We start from the raw sequence: 16,756 nt of genomic DNA, 5'->3' as shown, positions 1-16,756 counted from the left end.
CATGTGCCCAGCAGTCTGTCAGCCAGAGAACTCTACCTTGATCAGTAATGCTACACACTTAATAATCACCTGAAGCTTGAACTGTGAATCATCAAATAAAATTAATTAAAGTTTTAATACTGTATGACTTTTCTATAATCTGAGTTTTAATGTAATAATCTACACATGGTACAAACACAGAACCACAGTCCATTGACACAAACTTATAACCATCTACTGACTAGAATTGTCTATTCCTGTCTTCTCTGAACTACAGATGGAGAGACAGATTACCAGATGGAGAGAGATTATCAGATGAAATAGCTAGTCACAAAGCTTCCATCCCCGGGCAACTGGTGAAATGGAGTGATCTGGATCTCTTTTCCATAGCTTCATGATATTATCTCTCTTCTGAGTGAAACGACTTAGTTGGACATACCTGAAACATATCTCTATAGTTGTTATTTTAGATAAATTCTTAGAAAAAAAAAAAAGAAAACTTAAAATCAGAGAACCTTTGGATTGAAAAATCATCTGATTCTTCATTTAAATTTTTTAATTTTATATGTTCTTTAGTGCCTAAACATGTGATATAACCAGTGACCACACAAAGATAAATCAGAAAGATGGCGTGCAAAAATATGATACTGTGGTAAGACTCTCTTGGCTGGGTTAAGAACTTGTCATCCTTGTTTATTAGAGTCCCGTGAATGGTAGTTTCGGTACAAGGAAAGAGGAAGTCAAGTTTGTGTGAAATCTCTGGGAAGGTATGTTCAAGAGATAAAATATAGACAAGTCTACCGAAAGGTAATGAAAGGGTGTTTCCTGACTCTTCCGAAAGTCAGCTGATAGGAGATATCCAGTCAGCCTTTCTTACCCTAAGAACAACTAAGGAATTGCCATTGCAGCAAAATCTTATAGAGGCACGTCAATCAGTTCTACTTCTCAGAAAGGGCAACCTAGGAAATTGTCTAATTCATGCTAAAAGACAGAATTGAAACTATGCTTCCTAATTTACCAAAAATAAAAAAATTCTCAATGAAGTTTGTAGAACTAGCATCAAGAAGCAAGTCTAACTTCCTGCTGTTTCTCCTCTACAGTTACAAAAAATTCAGGCTTTAAAAACCTTGCAAATTAGGATCCTTCCTCAAATACCAGAAAATGAACTGGCAGAGTAAAGCAATATATAGTCTTTTGGACAGAGTAATTGAGTACATTTTTCTCTCAAGTGTGTGTGTGTGATCAAAATGTCAGGTGCTTTAATACACACACACACACACACAATCAAACAGTATCAGAAATTAAGATTTCGATTGGAAATTATATTTTACTCATGTCTGAAAGACTTTTAAAAAGTAAATAATATAAAGACCAACAAAAGGAAAGTTGGCATAACTATACTATCATCAGCAATCAGAAAACATACATTATCTATAAAAATTGACCATGGATAAGGCTACAAAATAAATCTCAACAAATAGTATCAAGAGAATTAATATCATGCAGGTCATGTTCTCTGATCAAAATGTAATTAAATTATAATTCATAAAAAAATTACTGAAAAAACATGATTAGAAATTTTAAATGCACTTCTAAATAATACATCTGCCAAGTAAGAAATCTTTTTAGCTAAGATGTAGAAATAAATGAAAACATGCTGCAAAAACTAATAAAATAGAGACCTTTGGCAAAATTGATCAAGAAAAAGATAAAGGCACAAGTAACAATATTACAATGAAATACTGAATGTAATTATAGGTACAGTAGGTTTTTTTTTAATCAGAGAATACTATGATTTTTCATAGTATTTCATAATGATTTTTAAATACTGTGACAATTAATTTGAAAACTTAGAAGAAACAAAACACCTCCTGAAATATATAATCTATTACAGCCGATTTAGGAAGAAAGTGAAAAACTAAATAGACCTATAGTCACTAAAGCTTAAAGTATACCCTCCCCTTCCCTTTCCAAAAAAAAAAAAAAAAGGCCCAGATGAGTTCTATCAAATACTCAAAGAACACCTAATCTCAATCTTTCACAAATTGTTCCAGAAAACAGAAAAAGAGGAAATGCTACCCTATTCATTCTGAGGCAAGTTAACCCTTGATATCAAAACTACATATGGACAGTATAAGAAAGAAAGATTATAAGCCAATTTCACTAATAAGCATAAACGCAAAAATCCTACCTAAAGTTCAGCAAACCAAATCAGCAATGTAGTTATTCAAAATGACCAAGTTGGGGTTTGTTCCCCCCAGCAATGCAAGGATAATTTACCATTAGAAAACCTAGAAAGTCATTTGCCACATTGACAAGTTAAAGAACAAGAGCCATAAGATTTAGAAACTAAATAACACACATTTCTCAACAGATGCCTAAAAATCATACAATAAAATTAAATACTCATGAACACAAACAGAAATTCTTATCAAATAGTAATAGAAATTCTTAACCTGATATTTCAAGTTATCTACCAAAACCTACTCCCCAAATCATACTAAAATGTGAAAAATTAAAAGCATTTCCCTGGAAATTAGGAATAAGACAAGGATGCCTACTATTCTGCCCCTATTTAATACAGTGTTAGCTACTGCAGTAAGAAGAGTACATTAGAAAGACCAAAATTCATTTGCATATTTTATGATTATCTGACACTGAAAATCTAAAATAATCTGCAACAAACTGAAGTTTCAGCAAAGTTGCAGAATACAAGATCAACGTACAAAAATAATAATTTTGCTCCCATACACCAGCAGCAGGCAGTTAGAAAATGCAATTTTAAAAAAGAACTATGAGAGCAGTAACAAAAAAAAAGACAGAAAATTATGCCCCAAATTATAAAGTGTTATTGAAAGACATAACAGAAGACCTTAATAAATGAGCAATATACCATATTGATGGATGGGAAGAATCAATATCAAAATGATTTCAGTTCGTCCCAATTAAATAATAAGTGCAGTACAAATAAAAATTCCAACAGAGTTTTTCACAAGCAAGAGCAAAGGACCAAGGGTAGCCAAGACATTCCTGAAGAGGACAAACTAGGTCAAAGGAAAGCCTTCCCTACTAGCTACTAAGAGTTTATTACAAGTTTAATTGAGACACTACAGCTTTGGCTTAGAGATCGACAAAATGACCAATGGAACAGATCAGGAAGCCCAGAAGCAGAACTATACAGAAATAGAAACTTGACATATGATGGCAAAATGGCATTAAAATCAGAGGGAAAAGGATGTAATTTGCTATAAATAATGTTGGAGTAATTGGTTATCCATGTAGGAAAAAAATGTTTAATTAGATCCTATTTCATATCATACACATATAAGTGGATTAAAAAGCTAATGTTGGGCTTCCCACCACAAAGAGTAACCCCCACTCACCGCAACCAGAGAAAATCCTGTGCAGAGCAAGGGAGACACAACGCAGCCAAAAGTAAAATAAATAATATAAAATTAAAAATTAAAAAAAAAAAAAAAGAGGGGGCAGTGGTTAAGAATCCGCCTGCCAATGCAGGGGACATGGGCTCGATACCTGATCCGGGAAGATCCCACATGCCGCCGAGCAACTAAGCCTGTGTACCACAACTACTGAGCCTGCGCTCTACAGCCTGTGAGCCACAACTGCTGAAGCCCGCACGCCTAGAGCCCGTGCTCCGCAACAAGAGAAGCCACCGCAATGAGAAGCCTGCTCACGCAAGGAAGAGTAGCCCCCGCTCGCGGCAACTAGAGAAAGCCCGCGCGCAGCAACAAAGACCCAACTCAGCCAATTAAAAAAAAAAAAAAAAAAAAAGCTAATGTTATAAGTAAGCATTTTAATGCTTTTAGAAGAAAGTATAGGGGATAAGCTTATGATCACCAATAGGGAAAGGTTTCTTAATTCAGACATAAAAAGCATAAACCATTAGGGAAAAGACAAATACATTTTAATACATTAACACAAAGACAAAAACAAACAAATCCTCTCTTCAACCAAAATGAAAAGGCAAGCTACAGACTGGGAGATGTGTGCAACATATTTAACTAACAAAACAGTGAGTAGTGAGAACACAGTTAGAAAAATTCATTGATAAAAAGCAAGCAACCCAATCAAAAAAATGGACAAAGTACATGAATAGGCATTTCACAGAAAAGGAAACCTGTCAGGCCAATAAACTTATGAAAAGATTCTCAACCTCACTAGGAATCAGGAAATGCAAATTACATTAACATTTTACATCCACCTGATTGGCAAACATTTTTAAAGTCTGACAATACCAAGTGTTGGTAAGATGTGGAGCAACAGGAATTCTCTCATACTACTGATGGGAATGTAAATTGGTACAACTTTGGAGAGCAATTTGGTAATATCCAGCATTCCCATTCCTAGGAACATACCCTGAAGAATCTCTTTCACAAAGAGATATGTAAAAGGTTGCTTGCATCAGAATTGTTTGTGATAACGAAAACTGGAAATATCTAAAACTCTCCCAACAGGAGAATACATAATTAGTCACCAAGTATTCATACAATGAATTCTATATGCAGCAGTTAAAATAACTGAACAAAACTGCATGTACCGGGCTTCCCTGGTGGCGCAGTGGTTGAGAATCTGCCTGCCAATGCAGGGGACACGGGTTCGAGCCCTGGTCTGGGAAGATCCCACATGCCGCGGAGCAACTGGGCCCGTGAGCCACAACTACTGAGCCTGCGCGTCTGGAGCCTGTGCTCCGCAACAAGAGAGGCCGCGATAGTGAGAGGCCCGCGCACCGCGATGAAGGGTGGCCCCCGCTTGCCACAACTGGAGAGGGCCCTCGCACAGAAACGAAGACCCAACACAGCCATAAATAAATAAAAATTAAAAAAAAAAAACAAAAAAACAGCTGCAGTGTGTAGATTAAAAGTATGTGAATAAAATATTTAAAAAAAAAAAAAAAAAAACTGCATGTACCAACGTGGATAAATCTCAAAAAACAAAGTATTGAGGGAAAAAAAGCAAGGTGCAGAAGGATATATACACTATGACACCATTTATATTAAGTTAAAATATGCTAAACAGTATTACATGTTGTTTATGAGAATATGTATGAGTAAAGGTATAAAAATATTCACGGTGATGATAGTGTGCCAGTTTTGGTATAGTGGATGCCTCTGATGAGACAGGAAAGGGATAAACATATTCCAGAAGTTATTCAACCATGTCTGTAATATTTTATTTTAAAAATAAAGTCTGAAGTAAATATGGCAGAACAATGGGTAAAATGACGTTTATTGTATTAGTCTTTTTAATTTCCCATATGCTTGATATGTTTCAGTTAAAAAGTGAATAACTTTAAAATAAAACTTCAGAAAAGACTTCATCTTAATGGCTGATAAAATCCTTAATAACTACTAAGATTTCAATAAAATTTAACCATAAAATGGTCAAAATTCTCATTGTGAAACATAAATATTTCAGTTTTAAGCAAATATGTGTCCATACTATCAATCAATAAATAAAAGAGCTATCTAAACATAAATTGATAGCAGGGTAAAAAATACATAAATATACACACATGTGGGTAGATTGGAAATGAGCACTAAAAAATTAACATAAGCTTGTAAGCTAGAAGGGTTTGGGATGAAATTCCTTTTAAAAAAAAAAAAATTGACTCAATGAATGAAATGTTGAATAAACGTTAAGGAACAAGTGTATTATGTACTTCCTGAAAAGTTGTTACTTTAGAAATCATATAGCAGCAGAGATTTAAATAGTGCTCTAGAAATGCACAGTAAAAAGTAGTCAAGTCCTTTTTGGCCTTCCTTTCAATTCATTTCTTTCTGTTAAATGATCAGGTTAAACAAGCAGGCACACAACAAAATGACACAGGTCAAATCACTATCGACACTTCAATAGAAAAAAAAAATCACTATCAACACCCAATTTTCAAGGGCAATGGCACTCAAGAACTCACCCAGAGTGATACTTTGCTATGCCTTTAATTAAGGCCGGGCTTTTAAAGCTCAATTGTTCCATTCGTGTCTCAAATCAATCAGATGAATTTCACCTTTTACGTGGCCTGAATCCTGATAGCTCGGCACACTTGATAGGTAATTTAATCATCTGTGGTGCAGATGAACGCAAACTCAAATGAGCTACTGAAAGAGTTGGTCTTCTCTGAGATAGCTGTGCTTTTCCACTTTTATGCAAGAGCTGAGCTTCACCAACTGGCTAGCTGGAGGTGTTATTAAAAATTTAGTGAAAGAAACAAAGGTGTGCTCTGGTGTCTCTTGTTACCCTTTCTACTGTTACTCCAGTGGACAAAAGGCATAGGGCCTGCCTCATGAATAATGTGACATGGAATATTCACATGTATTTTTAATGGAGTCAAGTAATAACATTAAGAGAGATATTTGCAATCTTCAAATTTCACACGGTAACAGGCACAGTAATTTGTTTTGATTCTGAACTGAGGATATCCGGATATTTTTTTTCCAAAAAAAGCACACTATTAACATCAAAATTAAAATTCCACAATTATAGCATAAATAGGAATTATGAAAATGGACCAAAGTTCTAAAAGTCACAAGGGTAGAGCAGGACAGAGCAGCCAACTAGATTTCAATCAGTCCTACTTACCCCCAGTGTAACTTCTTTACTTTTCAAACCAAGTTGGAAATAATCAACCAGTGTGCACAGTGAGTCCTGTGAGAAGGTCGTTTTGTGATCTTTATTCATTGGGAACTTTGTTTCCCAGGACACTAGAAAGAGCTTCCTGGATGCTGCAACTGTTCACCCAACAGTTCTGGAAAATTATCTTAAACTGCCTTATAGAGTGAACAAATTTCAATTTTGAATGAGAGTAAACTGACATGAAAAGACATGGTGTTGAAAACCAAGTGAGGATAGCCAAACACCGAGATTTGGAGAGACCGGAGAAAAGCATGCTCAAAGCCAGGGAGAGTCCTATGTGTTAGATTTGCTTCCTTGGCCCTCAAGCAATTTCTCTTCCCTTTGTGCTAGAGAGAGCAGAGCCAGCCAGGATGAAGCAGGAGTTTATTTTCTCTGCTTATTCACTTACCACCTCAGCAAATGTTTATTGATCTCCTACTGTGTGCCAGGCACTGTTCTGGGAGCTGAAGATTCAGCAGTGACCAAATATATAAAGCTCCACAAGACACTGTGCTCACTGCTGTATCCCTAGCACCTAGAACAGTGCCAGGCACATACTCGGCACTCAATCAATATGGGTGAAATTGATTTGAACAGAAATGGACAAGCTGCTGATGGTCACCATGGGCTGTGCAATACCTTGGCTGAGTATTAGAAAGAGTACAGGTAGTTGGGATTTAGGCCAGGACTTTATTCTGGTTTCATTCTTTTAAAGGACTGATTTATGCCAGAAATTCCCAAAGGTGGGATAGAGCCAGAAATAACCCAGATGCCAATTTTACTGCCCCTCATCAGTCTTTAGATTCATAACTTGCCTTAGGTGAGGCAGCTAATCGGTCTCAGATACTTTCTTTCCCCTCTGTCTCCAGAGAATCAAAGTAGTCAGGTTCGGATTGTGATGACAGAACCATATCTTCATTGTATGGTGAAGGAAACCAGTATCGGGAAGGTCAAAGGATTTGCCCAAGTCACATGGTATGTTGGTGACAGAGTCGTGACTAAGACTCAGTCTCTAGACCTAAGGCTCGTAATGCCTTTATTCATCTGGGAGCCTTCTGGCCTGTTTAAAAACAAAAACAAAAAACCTGAAACTCTCAGAATAAAAAGCCCATGTACATGTAGGACATCAGAGACTCGGCAAGGTAGGAACTTACTTTTGTATCCCTAGTCCTTCTGCTAAGAAAGAAGGAGCTCAGGCACAGAAGAAAAGAAAAAGCACATGAAAACCAGAGCAATTGGATTTTACTCTCTTCTGGATGTTAGCTTGTCTGCTTTACTTTTATACTCTGCTCCAGTTTCCTTCAGTGCCAACTGCCCCTAGAGACCAAAACAAAGTTCTTTCCCAAATTCCCTGCCTAAATGAAAAGCAAAATGTAAGAGTCTTAATACTTTATTAACTTAAAACATCACTCTAATAAATATGTATTAACAAACATAATGCACTCCAGAAGATCTAAAAACATTTACAAACTTCATCATAGTAAAAACACCACATTATTTTTTCCTCTGTGGTACACATGGAGGGTTCAAAGAGTTGAAGACAGAGCCTTCACATGCCTGCTAGCTTAGACATCTTAAAAATATCAGCTTAACAATAAAAAAACTGAATATACACAAAAATCTTTGAAGTATCTGTTCAGCTATTTTTCATTTATGTTTGATAAAATCCAAACAGTCAGAAGGGAAGTTTCAAGATTCTGTTTTACCTTCTCAGAATTCCTTTGGGCGGGGGGAGAATAGACCCAGCTACTCGGAGTTGTGGGGCAGAAGCAGACAGAGACTTTACTCTCTGGCTCCCCAGTACCTAGCATAGGGCCTGAAACCATGGTAACTGGTGGTCAATAGACATTTGCTGAATGAATGGATGACAATCTTGTCCAAAGGCATTGCTCTGTGCTTCCACCTCTTCTGAAGAAGCCTTCACAGGCCTCCTGGAGGGAGGACGTCTAATCTCTTCTCCTCACCAAGCCGACTTTTCTTCTGCTCCTTCTTGGGGCAGGATCCACAGTGTATCTTGTAATTTCAAAAGTATGAAATTCCTTTCCCAAATCAGTTTCTGAACCAGTCTCCAAGTGGAAGAAATGATTCCTCCAACCTTTATAGGCAGCACCCAACAAAAAGGGGTCAAAAAACTCCCCAGAAGGAAAACAATAAAATAACACTCATTCTTCATTCCAGATAAAAACATTAATATGTTTACCTTGTAAATGATGATTCCTCCTCTTCCATACAAGTATCTGGGGTAGGTCAGGAGGAGGAGGGAAGAAACCTGAAGGACCTTCCTATCTGTGGAACAGGGCTGGGAATAGGAAGGACTAATAGAGGAGCCTATTCGGTGAGTCCCATACCCAGGCAGTCATTTGGTTCCCACTCCAGGCTGAAATTCGAAAAGGTAACTTATCCCCTCTGGCGGCTCCAGGGAGAAAAGGGAAGGGGGATCACCCTGGTGGGATCTGTGGAAGTGGCTGGTGGCAAGTGGGGAGGCTGCCCTCCGTAGTGTTGCGTGCGTAACTGCGCCTGCAGCCGGCCAAGGCGCTCACTTGAGCCCATGCTGCGTCTCCCGGTGCCGCCTGAGGTCCACCTTCCTCTGGAAGCCCTTTCCACACAGGTCGCAGCCGAAGGGCTTGAAGCCTGTGTGCTTGCGGCTGTGGGTGATGAGGTTGGAGCTCTGGCTGAATGCCTTGCCACACACCTGGCACTTGTGGGGCTTCTCACCTACAGGGATGGAAGGGGGAGGGGAGGAAGCATGAGTCTATGATAGAGCTAGAGGGGACTCACTGTGACCCGCAAGCTCTTGGCAGCGGCTGGCTGCACCACAGTCTAGGGCCTCTGAGCAGCTTGGAGGGTACCGTGTGTGGCAGTGCAAGTCCCGGGAAGCCAGGGGTGCACCAGGTGAAAGGGAGACTCGCCGGGTGGGGGTTCCCAGCCAGAGGCCTCAAACCGTTTCCTGCTAAACGGAAACAGAGCAAAGGCCACGTGCCCTCCCCAGACGCGCAGCTGAATCCGCCCTGGGAGGACTCCCTTGGCTTTAAAAGTAGAGAGCTCCCACAGCAGATGTTCAGCGCAAGGGGCTGGGGTGCTGTCTTTCAAACCATGTGACTCTGTTCTAATTGAGAGGAAGTTTTCAAATCTGAGTTTCCAAGTGGGTGTTGGTTTGTATGGACCAGTGAGCCTGTCTTCTTTCTTGCTCTTGGAGGACAACAGGATGTATTTGAAAGCATGGGCATTTCTAGAAGTCTTATTTTAAAAAATCCACATCTGGGTCACAAAGTATTTCTTAAGGCAGCTGATCCTTTTCTGTCTTGATTTTACTTTCTTTTTATGAGGTTAGTCACAGGATTCTTTATATACCAGCAACTCTTCACCATAGATTAATAAATAGCAGATAGGCTTCCCTGGTGGCACAGTGGTTAAGAATCTGCCTGCCAATGCAGGGGACACGGGTTCGAGTCCTGGTCCGCGAAGATCTCACATGCCGCGGAACAACTAAGCCCGTGTGCCACAACTACTGAGCCTGCGCTCCAGAGCCCACGAGCCACAACTCCTGAAGCCCGGGCGCCTAGAGCCCGTGCTCTGCAACAAGAGAAGCCACCGCAATGAGAAGCCCACGCACCGCAACGAAGAGTAGCCCCCGCTTGCCACAACTAGAGAAAGCCCACGCGCAGCAACAAAGACCCAATGCAACCAAAAATAAATAAATAAAATACCTTTAAATAAGTAATAGAAAAGGGTTTGTTTTCCCCCCAATTCATATGCTGTTTAACATTTGGGAAAGTAGCATGATTTTCCAAATAGCCTCAGCAGGCATTATAGTCAGGGTTTGGCCTTGGAAAAAATGCAAAATAGATGAAGTCTGTTTTTGAGGAACCCTCTGTTCCTCTTGCTGCACCCCTGTCTATCTTTGTGCTTCAGATTTCCTTGATAAGGAACCAATCATCAAAACTTATCCTATCCCTCAGGGTCAAACAAATCTGAGAAACGAATTCTAGCTATAATGTAAATGTTTGATAAGGGCTTAATGTTTCATTCAGTCAAGATCCTAGTTGCATTTTGGTGAGCGTCTTGAATACCTTTACTCAAAAGGAGCGAGTTGCATGGAAATTTCAGGCAAGAAAGCATGATTAAAGTAGGATATTTTTCTAGGTTTTCTGATGGGGGCATCTACACTGCCCAAGCATATTTGTAAACATCAACGGTGATTGTTTGGAACACACTGCAATTTGTTTTAAGTCAGTATTCATCTTCTAGAATAAAATAAAATTCTGGATCTCGTGTAAATGTCTTGTTGACTATTAAAGAGAGTGCTCCTGGCATTAAAACTGCCACCTACACACAATCAAAATGTTAGAGAAAGAGTTCAGGATTGGAAGCCAGAGCATTCCACAGCCCTATGATTTACTCTCAGTCTGACCTTTGGTAAATCATTCCATCTTTCTGAGTTTCAGGATGGTAAGAGCAGCTCCTTCTACTATATGGGACGGCAGTAAGAATCGAATGAAGAGGTAGATTTGAAAGCACTTTGTACATTATAAAGCATCATAATAGGCTAAAGACTTATCATTGTTATGACAAACTTGCTGATATTTTGAAAAGGGCAATAAGTGAATAGAAGCTTTCTATATCCACCAATCCCCTTGGCTTTGAAAATAGAATATAATGAACAGTGGTCAACAGGATAGACATTTGAGAGCAGACAGACCTGAATTCAAGTCCTGGCTTTGCCACTTGCTAGCAATATGACCCTGGGCAGGTGCCTCACTTTCCTCATCTCTAAAATGGGGATAAGGAGTAGTCTACCTCCCTGAGTTGTTGTGAGCATAAAATGAGATAATGCATTTTAAAAGCGCTTAGCAGAAAAAGCCTAGTAATAGTTACCATTTTTTCCCTTGCTCAGTTAGAATAAGCTGTCAGACTCCTAAAAATGCAGCCAAGAGGTCACACATAAGACCCTTCCCCAAAAGGCTGGGTGGTAGCCCTAGAGAAAGTCTCAATCTCTAGGTAAACATTTAGAGCAACACTCTGAGAGGACCCTGGAGCTTCATGTCTCACCTAGAGCAGGCAGCAGTTGGAGCAGCTGCTAAACTAGAGGAAAATATTCTTTGCAAGGATAGAAAACTTGCAGCTGACCTGCTGAGTGGTTCTTCAGATATAACCCCAAATCAAAGTCTCTCTGGGGAGAACCACGTATGTAAATGAACCTAAGAGAATCTGTGCCTCCTTGTTTTGTTTTTTTTAACACACATGCAGTGATTAACTCCATCTGGAAGGCCATTTCCACCACTCATTCTGGGGCAAGAATATCACAGAGAAGGTGAATTATGTTGGCCTCAGGGAGAAAAACAATGACCTCCACCCCCCACTTTCCACCCCTCAACAGGTGTTTCCTACAAGCCAGGGGCCTTCAGCTCACCAGTGTGGATGAAGGTGTGTTTCTTCATGTCTGATTTCTGGTGGAACCTCTTGCCACAGTACTGACAGGGGTAGGGCCGGGTGTCTGAGTGGATGAGCAGGTGTGTGGACAGTGTAGATGACCTCTTGAAGCTCTTGCCACAGATCTTACAGTCAAAGCTCCGTTCCTGCGGAGAGAAAGAGGTGGCATTACTATTGCAATGGTCTAGGCTGCCATTCTCCTCACCACCAACCTGACACTAAAATCCCCAAAGCTAGGGCTCTCCCTTCCTTCAGACTCCCCTTCCCCATAGCCTGCCCCATTATCCTCTCTCCTCCCATTTATTTCCAACCTCCACCCTTCCCACCCATATCCTCTACCCCTTTAACACTTTTTCAACCCAAACACTTTTCAGCCACAAACTTCCACACCCCTTGGCCAAAACGTATCCCCACCCTGCTTTTTTGACACCAATTTACAAACACTTCTCCACCCTCCTCAACAGGAGGCTTAGACCTCAGTCACTTGAGAGGCTCCTCCCGCCTCCCCCCAGCCAGTGTGGGTGTTGAAGGAGACGGGAGATTACTCTTTTCAGTAAATAGGTCTCTGTAAGTAAGCATTCTTCTGTCATAGTTACTTGTGAACTTATTTGCTTATCTATGTAGCCTCTATCTCTCAGCTAAACTGTAATCTCTGTGAGGGTATCCTGTCAAGGATACCTGGTGTGTTACTGGATTCTCATGTACCTAGCACCTAGAAGTTGAGCAACAAATATTTATAAGTGAATAACTGAAAGAACAGCGGGACAAATACTGGATGCTCTAAATCAGCTGAGATTCCTCTTCTTCAGTCAGGAGGGGTCAATGCAGATTAAGTGACAGCCATTTGGTAAAAACAAAGAGGCCAAGAAACAGAGCTAATAAATCTGACATATCCGCTGCAAGAGTGCATACAAGCCCTTCTCAAACCCAAAGTAATGATGGGGATCACATTCTGGAGTCTCACAATGATGTGACACCAAACTCCAGGGCTGCCTCGAGCCCTGAGCCGGCAACCACGCACCTTTCCCTGCACGCCTACGTCTGAGTAAGGGGACGTGTCAGAGGATACTGGGGCTAGTCGGGGGAAGTCCAAGGAGAAAGGTGCCAGGCGGAGAGCGGTCGGTGCTGCACAGAGAAGCAGAAGATGCCAGAACGCGAAAACCTGAGCAGGGCGGCGCGCGGCCGTGCGTCCCGCGCTTACCTGCGAGTGCACGGCTTTGTGCTGCTCCAGGCTCACCGCGTGCCCGAAGGTCTTGCCGCATATCTCGCACGCAAAGGGTCTCGTGCCGCTGTGGGACCTGCGCACGTGCACCTCGAGCCCGTGCGGTGTGGAGAACACCTGAGGCGGGTGGGGCCGGGGAGAGGGCCGCTGAGAGGGGCCGAGGGGCGCGGACGCTGGCTGGGCGCGGGCCGGGGGCGGGGGCGCGGGGCCGCTAAAGCCAGGCGCGAGGGAGCCTCACCTTGCTGCACTTGATGCACTTGTAGGCGCCGCCGCCCATCAGCAGGCGGGTGCACAGCAGCTGCGACTCCACCTTGACTCCGGTGCCCTTGTCGCCGTGCAGCCCGTGGCCGCTCTCCGGGTACAGCCCGCCGGTCGCCGGCCTCTCGTACAGTCCTGCCGCCGCGGGCCCAAAGTCGCGGTAGAGCCCCAGGCCCGCGCCGCCGGCAGCTCCGCCTCCTGCGCTGCCTCCCGCGGGCGCCGCGGCCCCCGCGCCGCCAGCAGCCCGCTCCCGGCCGTAGAGCGCCGCGGGGTGGCCTGGCTCCGGGGCGCGCTCGCAGAAGAGGCCCAGGCCGGCGCCGCGCTCCAGGGCCGCGCATGGCCTGTAGCTCTGCACCAGGTGCCGCAGGTCGGAACCCGCCAGACCGCTCCACGAGTACGGCTTGAAGGGCAGGGAGAAGGGCTGAACTTCGTCCAGCGAGGGGCACACCGACTTCTCCGAGGCTGTGGAGGCACAAGAGGGCGTCCGGTTAGGTCAGGTCCGAGACCCGGCGGCGTCGGCCAGTCGGTGTGTCTGCGAAGTGCCAGGCACCCAGCCCTTGTGCAGCACTCGGTGCGCCAGGCCTCTCGCAGCGTGCCAGGGAAGCCCCCAGGCTCAAACGCTGGCCGGGTCCCTGGGGCCTCGAGGACCACTGGAGGCGACAAGGCAGCACACAGAAACTTAAAATGACAGCGGGTGAAGAGAGGGGTAAATTCTGTGCCAGGTCAGCGGAAACGCACGGCGTTAAGAGAGTCTTTTCTGGCTGGACCAGCACATCTGGCGGCCCCGTAGAGAAAGAACGCGCCACGCTTCAAAAATGCTCCGAGCAGAGCGGAGCTACGCGGGAGGAGAAAGCGGCGGCCGTTCCGGCCCTGGGCCGAGCTTGTGGGCAGAGGGCCCAGCTTCGGCGCTCTCCTGGCCCCTACGTGTTCCTACTCCTTTTTCTTTCCCGGAATCGGGAAGGAGGGAGGCAGAGAGGACCAATAAAATGCGGCCCGGCCTCTCCGAGACATATCTGTCTAGGAAAAAACAAAAAACGGGAAGGCGTTAACATTTCTCAGTTATTAAATACCCAATGCAGGTAGCAAAGGGCCAGTGGGAAGGGGGCTCGGGCTTGCTAAATACTCCCTATTCCCAGTCCTGTCGTAATTTGACAGAGAAAAAAGAAAAAAATCCCACTAATTTCTTAGAGGAATAATTCACAATTTAAGGTTTAGTCACCACCTGCCAGACAAACAGCTTTCCGAATTCGCGGCCTTCTGCACCCCGACCCATGCGAATTTTGCTAAAACCAAATACCAATATATACTTTTCCCTAAGTGCATACGGATTTACTAATCTGTTCACACACACCGCAGACTCCAGCCCAGGCTAGCCGCTTCAGTGAGAAGCTGCATTTCGAGTTTCCGTCGGAGACTCCGGCGGTGCCCAGTCCTTGCGCGGCGGTGTCCTGCACAGCCAAGGAGGACCCTCGGGTCGCCGGCTCCCAGACGCACTCTCTTTAGCCAAGTCGACGCACTGAGTGTGGGACGGGGTTGGGGGTATGTTTTAAAACTAGTAAATTAAATCTGGAAATAACCCTTGGCAGAATCCCGCTGTTCTGCGCTCTCCATTCCCCACCGCCGGAATCGGAGACTCACTCCCACCCAACGTGCAGTCGGTTTGCGCGAAGCTCGATTGCTGGCTGGAAATGAAACCAACGGGCGGGTCCCCAAAGCCGGGCCAACCCGGCAGAACGAAAAATGAAGTAGGCCCCCAACCCGCGCCTGCGAAGACCTAGCGGGTGGCCGAGATTTTCGTCCCGGACCGGTCCCTCCCGCTTGGTGCCCAGCTCTGTCAGGCCCAACGCCGCGGGAGCGAGCTTAATTTTTAAAGGCAACGACACTTTTCTCTCAGAGTGCCCAGGTCTCCGTTTGAGACTCGGGGGTCTGGATTCTGGGATCCCAGCACTGCCTGGGATCCAAGCAGCCGACCCCGCGAGCAGGCTGTCCCTGTCTCAGAGAAGCCGATGCCTCCCGGCGGGGCCCATGAACAAGCTCCCTCCTCTCAGAAAGACTCTCCGCCATCCATTTGGCATTTCTGTGCCCAAAGCCGCTCCGGTTCATTCCTCACCGCGGGGTCTCTGCCGCCCGGGCCCCAGAACTCCCAACGGGTCCCTACCTGGAGACACAGAAGGCGACGGAGGCCTCCAGAAGTCCTCAGACTCCGAGCTCCGATCGCAGACGCTGCCCTCACAGCTGCCGGGGGACGTGGAGGCTCTGTCGGGGGCTTCGGTCAGCTGAGACTCGGGGGACAAACGGCCCCGGGGCTCCGCCTTCGCCCCACCTGTGCTCGAGGTGCTGTCTGCGGAGAGGAGGCAGGATAGGGGCTCAGGTTGGGTCTGGATGGGCCCGATGGTTCTGAAGCGGCGCCCCCCAGACCGTGGCACCTGGGCTCCCTCAGCTCTCCCCAGACCCGGCCGGAACCCTCCCGGATCCAAGGGCGGGAGCAGAGAGGCCTTGGCACCTAGGCGACAAGCCCGGAAGGAACCTGAAAGGTAGGTAACAAAAAAAGGCAGCAAAGGGGCTTCGGGACCGCCCTTCCCGGTTCCTGGGGGATGGTGTGGCGGGACACAGAGTCTATGGCCCCGGGAGCGGCCCCGCCCGACCCGCGCACGCCCCGCACCTGCTCCGCCTGGCGCCAGTACATTCTCCAGGCGGAGGGAATAGTCGGGTCCGGGGGAGCGCGGCTGGTGGTAACTGTGAGCCTTTTTGCTCTTAACCAGGAACGAACGCGGCATGGTGGTCGGGCGCGCTCCCCACTCTGCTCCAAGGGTCCCTGGAGCCTCCGTCAGCCCACCGTAAGCCCCAGTCTGGCGGAGACCTGCGAGAGGAGAACAGGGTGGAAACGCGGGTCAGCACGCTCCGAGACCCGGGACTGGGCAGCGGAGTAGAGAAAGCTCGGGCCAGGAAGGAGGGAGGAAGGCCCGCGGGAGGAGGGGCTTGGCCCCGCTGCGCCGCGCTCACCAGGTGGCACTCGGACAGGTGTCGCGAGCCAGCCGCCGCCGCTCAGCGGTAAAACCCGTCCTCGGGCTCAGACTCAGGCCTCTTCCTTCTGCCCTGCCCACGCCCCTCGGCCCCTCCCCTTCCCTAGCAAAACTCGTTTTGGTAATCAAACTCTCCGAGAGCCGAAGTCCCCAACGGGCCAGTTACCCCAACTCGACCACACACCGCTTGTCTGGATCCGCTCTTGGGTTGGGG

The 16,756-nt window shown here is 45.3% G+C and overlaps 1 protein-coding gene across 1 annotated transcript; it reads right to left on the bottom strand.

The window, feature by feature from the left end:
• Positions 1 to 9,145: 9,145 nt before the first annotated feature.
• Positions 9,146 to 16,326, bottom strand: GFI1 (growth factor independent 1 transcriptional repressor). The gene is made up of 6 exons (XM_061186314.1): positions 16,182 to 16,326; positions 15,678 to 15,860; positions 13,500 to 13,981; positions 13,241 to 13,378; positions 12,020 to 12,185; positions 9,146 to 9,324 (listed from the first exon to the last, which is right to left on the bottom strand). Exons 1-6 carry the CDS (start codon positions 16,294 to 16,296, stop codon positions 9,146 to 9,148), a joined length of 1,263 nt encoding a protein of 420 aa, XP_061042297.1. The 5' UTR covers positions 16,297 to 16,326.
• Positions 16,327 to 16,756: the final 430 nt, after the last annotated feature.

The sequence above is a fragment of the Eubalaena glacialis genome, chromosome 3 (genome assembly GCF_028564815.1).
Source record: "Eubalaena glacialis isolate mEubGla1 chromosome 3, mEubGla1.1.hap2.+ XY, whole genome shotgun sequence".
Lineage (NCBI taxonomy): Eukaryota > Metazoa > Chordata > Mammalia > Artiodactyla > Balaenidae > Eubalaena > Eubalaena glacialis.
Note: the sequence above shows the minus strand (reverse complement) of the source record. Positions and strands in the feature narration are given on the sequence as shown.

What these genes read in the sequence shown, in the direction of transcription:
- GFI1 (XM_061186314.1), bottom strand. Translation starts at nt 16,296, where the DNA reads ATGCCGCGTTCGTTCCTGGTTAAGAGCAAAAAGGCTCACAGTTACCAC. An exon ending in ACTGGCGCCAGGCGGAGCAG is followed by an intron (nt 15,861 to 16,181) that starts GTGCGGGGCGTG and finishes TCCTCTCCGCAG; the next exon opens with ACAGCACCTCGAGCACAGGT. An exon ending in AGTGCATCAAGTGCAGCAAG is followed by an intron (nt 13,379 to 13,499) that starts GTGAGGCTCCCT and finishes CACCCGCCTCAG; the next exon opens with GTGTTCTCCACACCGCACGG.